At 37.2% G+C, this 9,313-nt stretch overlaps 1 protein-coding gene across 1 annotated transcript; it reads right to left on the reverse strand.

Moving 5' to 3' along the window:
• Positions 1-2,833: 2,833 nt before the first annotated feature.
• On the reverse strand, positions 2,834-4,294 carry LOC141493487 (calmodulin). Its single transcript, XM_074194916.1, has one exon. It carries the CDS (start codon positions 4,128-4,130, stop codon positions 3,681-3,683), a length of 450 nt encoding a protein of 149 aa, XP_074051017.1. The 5' UTR covers positions 4,131-4,294; the 3' UTR covers positions 2,834-3,680.
• Between the last annotated feature and the right edge of the window lie 5,019 nt (positions 4,295-9,313).

The raw sequence follows: 9,313 nt of genomic DNA on the forward strand, positions 1-9,313 counted from the left end.
TCAAGAGAAGAAGATACTACAGACTTGAACTGGGGCTGGAAAAAAAGGAAAATTATTTTATGTGGAGATGGAAGTGCTCAGGGACCTCCTCCAGCAGGGGCCTATTTTAAAGGCATTTTCCATGAAGATGCTACCAGTTCACTGAAAGGGTCAAATTGCATCATGCTCTTTGAACAAGCACAACCCCTTTGATCTGCCTCTTGCCAGTTTTTCAGGTCCTTACTTTGATTCAAATCACACTGCCTCCTTGAGGATTCTTTGGAACTGACTTCTTTGGTACCTATGGGAGCACACTCTTTTGTCTCTGGTCCACTGCCAACTCTGCTGAAATCCTAGCATTGATCTCCTTCCTTTGCAAACTCTTTTTACAAACTGTTGTGCTATTCCTATCTTTCTTGGCCATAGTCCCATAATATCATTCCCATCCAGACCTAACATAATACCATGAAAGACTACCAACTTCTCCAAATATCCCTTTTGCCTTACCAGGAGGCACAATAAAATTTGTCCACCAATACTACCCTGCAAAGAGGGCGAAGGGCTAAGCTAGTCTATCTTTTAGGTTGCAAAAGATGACAGGGACAAAGGGAAAAAAGAGGGAAGGGGTAGCATGGTCCCTGCCCTGGTAAGAATCTTTGGTATGGCAATATAAAACTGCTTAAATGTAGAGAAAATTGGGACTAATTGGGACTATGAATGTGGAATTTTTTGCTTTGCTTTGTTTGGTTTTATTAGACTTTTTGTTATATTTTATGGAATTCTGGTGGAACACACACACACACACACACACACACACACACACACACAAAGAGAGAAAATCCCCTCCCCTTTTCACCTGAAGTATTTAGTCAGCCTTTGAGCTAATGAAACTTCTCTAGAGTCTACCCAGAGAAAGAGGGATTAAATATCTCTTTTCAAGGTTGTTTCCCTAGCCTCTGGGAGCCCACCCCAAATGAATGTGTTGTTGGTTATGATCCACAGTATGTGGAGAGAGACCTCAGAATCCATAGTCTATCTCACAAGGTACAGTCCTTCTGTTCTTCCACCCTCACTTCCATCTCCTGCATTTCCCCAGGTATAAAATATTTAGAAAATGTTTCTTGAAACATTGAATTATGCATTGTTATCTATTATCCCCCAGGTGATATAATGAGGTGATGGTTAGTCTTCTGATCTCTAGACTTGGCTGCAACTCATTTCTAAATATTTGAACTTATTGGTGTGATCTTATAGTACATATATATCTTCATATGGAGTGAAATTATGAGACTGCTGTTTGTACCTGAACACCTATATAAATATACTCCCTGAAAGTCCAGATTATTATAAGGGAGGTGGGGGGAGGGTTGGGTATGAGGAATAGGGGGATAGTTTACTATGCTATTTTTGAAAGTTATTTTGACTCAGTTCCCTATGGTTCCCAGCCTTGCTTAGCAACCAACATTGGAGGAGGCAGCTCTGCAGGAAAAACGACTACAAGGCCTGAAAGAGCTTTATGTGTCACCTACTCTTTGTCATGTATCCCTACCTGAGACTCAAAGGTCCAACCTCTTTTGCTGAGTTGTATATCTGGATTGTCTTAAATAAAAGTCACTCACAAAAACTGTTCCGTCCTTAAAGCTATTGCTGATCTTCAAAGAACAGCCCATCAACTTTGACATAATAAAATAAAATTCTCTTCATCCTTAGTTTTCTCTGGTTAATCAAGGTGAAAGTCCAAATGAAGAATTTTTCTTTTAACACTATATTCTAGCTACCAGTATTTCTATGACATGGAAAAGACTAACCAATTCTCATTTAATGTTGCCTTTTTGGAGTTTTTAAAGAATTGAGAGTAAGAAATTTCCTGAAGATGTCATAGGAGAAGTCTGTCCCCAGTCTTCTTTTTTTGTAGTTCTGTCATTTGATTCAAACTGATGAGTTCCTTAGTCACTGTCATTCCTCCTTCTCTGCCCCTTCCACCCCCAATTTTTACAGATGATGAAACTAACCCCAGGAAGGCTAAGTGATTTTCCAAACTAACAGAGAGCTAAATCTGGAGACGTGATTTTCAGGCCTCTGCTGTATCCATTATAATTCACTAATTCCCTTGTAAGATACTTTCTTTTCCTTGTTGAAATTCCAATGCTGCCACTAACTTGTAATAAGATTCTTGGGCATTTATTTCTCATCTTTGGGCCTCAGTTTCTTCATCCAAAAATGGAAGATTTATTTTGGCTCTGAACAGTATGATTAAACATTAATGAGTTGCTGGGCCTGTGAATGAAGTGCTTTAGAGGCTCAAACCCACAGGCATAGCTCTCTAATCCATTCATTTTCATCTTATCTCTAAAACAATATTACAAAGAAAGGGTGTGGTAATGAGTAAGAGAGAAAAATTTTAAATGATTGGTTCTCATTCTACCCTGCTTGTCAGCTCTCTAGGAATAATATATTTTAGCATATGCTTTGCTTGTTAATTTTTTAATGAAACATGGGGGCTGGGTAGAACAGTTGGTAGTGAATCTGTATAAGGAATCAGTGGTATGGAAACTCTCTCTACCATTTTACGGAGCTGTCTGGGGTCACTGAGTGATTTACTCAGTACCACAGAGCTGTTTATATAGGAGACAAGAAAGAAGACTAGTCTTCCTACCTTTAAAGTTGATGAATGAGATTAACTCACATTTATATAATGCCTTATTGCTTATAAAAATCTCTGACTACTTGTGTTCCAACCTTCCCCCCTCTCTTCATATTTAGCATTAAAAGGAATAATATGAGGGGTTCTAAAGTGAGCTCCTCTCTTAGATCCTAAAAGCTCTCATTCTAAGGAAATCCAGAGCAATAAAATCAGATAGGAAAATGAATTTCTCATTTATTCCCTTCAGCTTCCCCCCAAATCCATTTCATTTAAATGTCCCTCATCCATCAAGAATAGCATAGATATATCATCACAACTCTCCTCATAATCCTCCCCTCTCCCCCACCAGTGAGTCAATGATGTTTTTCCAGGCAGTCAGGTGGGAAAAGCAATTACAATTGGAGAAGAAGACTGCACACAATTACCAGAGTCCCCACCTTCACCTTCTTTTCCAGAAGGCACCCTGTTTCTTTCAACCTCCTGAATATCAATACCCCCATTTGTAGCCAGCAGGTGATCTTCAAGCAAAGGAGCATACTGTTCTCATGGGTTGTAGACAGGATATAGAAATTCATATATGGGTCTGTTGTCATTTGCTGTATCCTGTATGATGATTTAGCATCCCCTTCAAAGATCGTAACCAGAATGGATACATTTTTAATATTACTCAATAGGGCACAGAGTATACAACGACCTTCTGAATCTCAGTATCATGTCTTCAAAGAATTTCTCCAATTCAACTCCTATGTGTTTAAGTCATTTTAAAGGGATAGTTAACTTTTTGCTGATGCTGCACATTCCTGTTTTATTCAGGACAGGGGAGCCCAATGGCAAAAAGGGTTGTGACATTCTGCTAACTTGCTGTAGAAAAATACCAGATTGTAAGCTCATGAGGAGAGATTCCAGTGTGAAGAGATGGAGGAGAAATTGTTGTGATGTATAAAATTTTTGAAACAGCAAGAAAAAATATCCCTCCCATCAGAAAGTCAAGAACACAATATTGAAGCTAAAGAAAGCTATTTGAGTCAGGATAGGAGTTCTGTCCTCCCCAACCTTCCTATTTATGGACAAGCAAGCGGACAAATTCCTCATAGTTCACCTGGCCATCGCCATCAACATCAGCTTCCCGGATCATCTCATCAACTTCATCATCTGTCAGCTTTTCCCCAAGGCTGGTCATCACATGCCTTAGCTCAGCTGCACTGACTAAACCATTGCCATCCTTGTCAAATACCCGAAAGGCCTCCCGGATCTCATCTTCACTGTCCGTGTCCTTCATCTTCCTTGCCATCATGCTCAAGAACTCGGGGAAATCAATGGTACCATTACCATCAGCATCAACTTCTCCAATCATGTTCTGCAGTTCAGCCTCTGTGGGATTCTGGCCTAATGACCTCATGACGGTGCCCAGTTCCTTAGTGGTGATACTGCCATCAGAATCCTTGTCAAAAAGGCTGAAGGCCTCTTTGAATTCAGCAATTTGTTCCTCTGAAAACTGGTCTGCCATCCTATGACTGAGCAAATGGTCAATGAGACTTCTGTGTTTGCCCAAGCTCTAGTGACTTGACCAACCTCTGGCCACAGACTGTTCTCACTTCCTAAGTTCCTGGGAATGAATGGAGAACTGGAACAGCAACCTGACTGTCTGGTTTTCTAGTCCTTGCATGAAGAGCTGGCACTTATGAAGATATACCATTCTATCTTACTATTGGTTTAGCTCAAATGAGGGCAGTCATTCAGAGACTCCACCACCCTTTGTGGTTGCCTGGGGGAGAAGATCCTGTTTAGACAAGAGTCATTGAGCTGAAACAAGGTTTGTCGACTAAGTGCCAACACCCTCTATATGTAAAAAAGCAGTCAAATTTCCACATGGGGATCAGAAAGAGCTATGAGCCACTAATAATACCTTTTATTTGGGTCACACCTCTTGGTGAAAGAGCTTCAGAAAACTGTAGAACTATCTCCATTTATAGAATTTCTGGATGAAATTCATATCTCCATTTTTTAGAAGAAACAATTGGGTCACTGGCCCCTTGAGCCAGATCCCCTTCTGAATTTGTCTGGACTCTGGGTAGTGAAATTCTGAAACTTTCTAACATGATGGCAATACTAGTCATTTTTAGTCTCTGGTCTTTTTCTTTGAGTCCATGAGGATATTCATAAAATGCTCTCTTGTTCTTGGAGGAGAAGATAGTTTATGTTCCAAAACACTCTCCCAAAATTATTTTCTCTATTTTGAATTTAATAAAGTATATTGAGAGAATCTACTATTTACAAGAAGAAAATACAATTATTTTCCCATTATTTTAGGTCATCAAGATAAATGCCATTGGGTAATTTAATAGATTCCATTACTGGATGCTATTTTAGTCAATCTAGCAGAAAAATAGACTGCTGAATATTTTTTCTTCCTTTTCTGCACCTTATTTGATCCCAAGATGAGTTGCAGGAATAGATGAGAAAGAAGGGACCAGTACTTCCTAGGTTTATCAATCTCTAGAACTGGGGATTTTATTTAACCTGCAGTACATGAACTTTAAATATATTACACATATACACAAATATAAATTTGATGTAATCCTATTAATTTTATTTTATGCATTTAAAAACATTATTCTGAGGAGTCCTAGACTTTACCAGACTGACCAAGAGGTCCATGTCACAAAAAAGCTTGAAGAATGCCTGTTGTAGAGAATTCATTATTAGCTATATAGGACATCCCATCTGGGTCTTATTAATTAGCAGACTTAAACAGATGTCTAATTCCTTTTTGGGTGATATGTTTGCAACTTAGAATATGCTGCCACCAGGTGACTTAGTTATGATTTAAACAGTGAGATTTCCCATAGGTATGGTCTGTTTTGAAAAACACACAAATAGCATTCAATAAGATTTTAAAACAAAAATTCAAATGAAGATAACTCTCCCACCTAGTGTATTGTAACACACTAAAAATGTGTTTGTAATATACCAAAATGTCCTGACATATTGGAAAATGACTGAGGAAATAATTTTAGATTTAAGGTTCCACTTACCTGAAGTTCACTCCCTCTATGCTTTCCCTATCCACCCCCCCCAAAATCCTAAGTCTACTTATTTCCCTTTCCATGGAAATTCCAGAATGTTGGGGACCAGGAGTTAGAACTCTTAGTGATATAGACAGTAGACATTGTCATCATCACAAAATTGACTGAAAGTTCTAGTGAATAAAAGACCCCATAGTATTTATTGTTGATTGATTGTAAAAAAAAAAATTTGATTCAGTGGAGCAAAATGTCACCTTAAATGCTTTCCTCCAACAAAACATCTCCTAATGAATATATAGCAAAATTAAAAAAAAATCAGGTGATGTATGGACCAGGGAGGAAATCCCATCTCTATCATATGACCTAAATCCAGCCTGGGCAAATCACTGTAAAATAAGAGATTAAAAAAACTAGGTGACCTTTGAGGTCATTTAGTTCTAAATCTGTGATCCTACACATAGTATGGATCATGGGTTTCTAGAAGGAAATTTAAAGCGATAGTAATGAAAATCTGGTCCTCAGGGCAAATTATAAGAAAAACATAAAGAAATCTGGTCCCTGGGGCAACTAGGTGGCACAGTGGATAGAGTACAGGAGAATCTGAGTTCAAATCCTGGTTTCAGACACTTAATACTTAATTAGCTGTTTGATCTTGGGCAAGTTGCTTAACCCATTGCCTTGCAAAAAACAAAGCAAAAAATAAATCTGGTCCCACTGCATTTTTTGTCTTGATTTGAAGATTTAAAAACTGTGAAGCCAAAAGTCTTGAAGTACTTTATTTTTCTCCTGGGAGTCTGGGGCTAAATAATATTAGAAAACTAGAATCACATTTAGGGCAAAGAACTTGGGAGGAAACTCAACTAAATTTCTTCATTATCAAAATAAGATGATGGTAAGCCGTTTTAGATATCCATCTTTCTCAGTCTTATTCAGTATATAACATATTTATGAATTTGTCTTGGCAACACATCATGAATAACATGAGGAGGTGAAAAGGATAGTTTCTTCCTTCTTATCTATGTTTCATCAATAATGAAAATAACTGACCTTTATGAAGCACCTTATGTGGCAGCCAGATGGCTCTGTGAATTGATTCTAGGCCTGGAATCAGGAAGACCCAAGTTTAAATCCAGCCTCAGACACTAGCTGTGTGACCTTGGGTAAATCACTTAACCTCTAGTGATGGCTGGGCCTGGAGTCAGAAAAACCTGAGTTCAAATTCAGCCTCAGATTAATTCAATGACCCTGGGCAAGTCACTTAACCTCTGTCTTAGGTACTGATAATGGCAAATTACTCCAATATTTATGCCAAAAACCTTCATGGACAATCAGACTTGACTGATCAACAATCTGTATTACCTTAACTTTTGCAAAGCACTTCCTACAAATTATCTCATTTTACCCTCACAATCACTCTGTAAGGGTAAACCAGGCATTATTATGACCATTATACAGATAAGGAAAGGGAGGCTTAGAGAAGTTGAGTTTATGATCATAAAGTAAGTAAACATTTAAGACTGAATGTGAACCCAGGTCTTCTTACCTCAAAGGTAAGCATTCTACTTGCTTCCTTATCAAACAGTTATGTCATCTGCCTATTCAGATAGGTATTTGTTCATCCTCTCCTTGTTTCATTAACATTATAAATGTATGGTATATATATATGAAATGCAATTATTAGGCTTCTTCATTGTTTTTGATCAATTTCATACTAGGAAAGTAATGATAACAAGAAGGCAAGTCCATCTTTTCATGATTACTGGTAAGAAATTTCTCAAGGAGAATGAAGAAACCCAACTTACTCATGACATGTCATAGATATCTTGGCCAGAGGGTCATAGTACTTGTCCCAGGAAATAATACTAGGTAAACAGAGGCCTACCTCTTCAGGAATTTAGAATTTAAGGTGAAAACATTTATATAAGGCATGTTCAGGATTTCAAAAACAAAAATATTGAATTGTGGAGAATAAAAAGACCATGTCCATGGTTCTACATCCCATGATATACTCACATAATGAATATTTCTCATTCTTTCTTGTTATTTGACCCAAGATGTAACACTTTTAACTTCTATACAAGGAGGAGCTAATAAATAAACAAGAAACTTATTTCAGTTGAGGCAGCTTAGACTACTCACTAGGTTTCTGAGTTTGAGATCTGAGTTCAAATCCAGTTTCAAACTCTGGGCAAACCACCTAACCTCTCTTTCCCTCAGTTTCTTTATTGTGAAGATCAAATGAGATATTTATTTGTAAAGCACTTGACATAGTTTCTGTCACTAGTAGATGGTATTGAAATACTTTCTAAATTGTTTTTCTAGTCCTTGAATTTTATAACCTCAATATTATTGTCAATTCTTCATTCTCTCTCATACCATATATCTAACCAGTTGCCAGCTTCTTTCACACTAAAACCTTTCTTTTTTTCCTCACAAAACCACTGAGTTCATTTTCTTATCATCTCTTGACAAGACTATTGCAATGGCTTCTTAATTGGTTCTGCCTAGCTTAAGTCCCTCCTTATTCCAATCCATGTTTCACACAGTTGCTATGATGATTTTACATGAGCACAGTTTTGTCACTTTAACAGCTACTTGTTAACCTCTGTGATAAAACATATACTCTCATTTGATCTTAAAGCCACACTTTAAACCATTACTTAACTCTAACCTGTCTTTTCAGTCTTGTTATACATTATTCCCCTTCCTGCACACTAAAGGATGATCAAACTACTTCTCTCTGTTCCTCACACACAAAACTCTACCTTCCATTTCCATATCTTTGCCCTGGCCAACCCCAGTGCCTAGAAATGTATTCTTTTCTCACTTCTATTTTCTAGACTCAAATTCTTCAAGATTCTTCTAAAAGCACAATTTTCTATACCTTCTTTGATCTTAAATCGATTGTTGGTGCCCTCCCTTAACATTTATCTAATTTTTAGTTAACATTTTTTAGTATTTATGTTGTATATATTTATATTTGCATATATTATCTTCACTGAGAAAATATATGTTCTTTGTGAGAGCAAGGATTTTTTTGTTTATTTGCTTCGTTCTTTTTATATGTCTTTATATAAAAGGCACTAAAATGCCTGTTGATTGGTTAACTGATTAAGGGAAAGAAAATTTTGTAGGTGATTGGGATATGTGATGGGGACCTGAAATTGCAATTGGGAAAGAATTATTTGAAGGAGACTTATCTCAAAGTTCTATTTCTAATTCTGGATCCTGGGAGAGAAATTTGAAGGAGAAGAAACTGCATCAAGGAAAATTAAAGAATGTTCAAGTAGACAGTGGTTAAAAAGTCAAGAGAAATTGCACAAATTGGTGGCAAAGCTGATTAGTAGAATGGATGGGGAAAACTGGCAAAAAAGGACAGTTGTCAGTGAAGGATAGAGTGATTTAAAGGTGTGAAATTACAGAGACTAAAGAAAGGAAGTTGGTTATGGTCAGTAAGTTAGAAACAATAAGTTTTTTAAAAAATTTTATTTTCCCCAATTACATGTAAATATAAGTTTTAACATTCATTTTTAAAACTCTGGGTTCTGGATTCTCTCTCTTCTTTCCACCCCCATCCCCCTCATTAAGAGAGCAAACTATTTGATATAGATTAACAAAGTGTAGTCGTGCAAAACATTTCCATAATAGTCATACTGTGAAAAGA

Source organism: Macrotis lagotis, chromosome 7, assembly GCF_037893015.1.
Source record: "Macrotis lagotis isolate mMagLag1 chromosome 7, bilby.v1.9.chrom.fasta, whole genome shotgun sequence".
Classification (NCBI taxonomy): domain Eukaryota; kingdom Metazoa; phylum Chordata; class Mammalia; order Peramelemorphia; family Peramelidae; genus Macrotis; species Macrotis lagotis.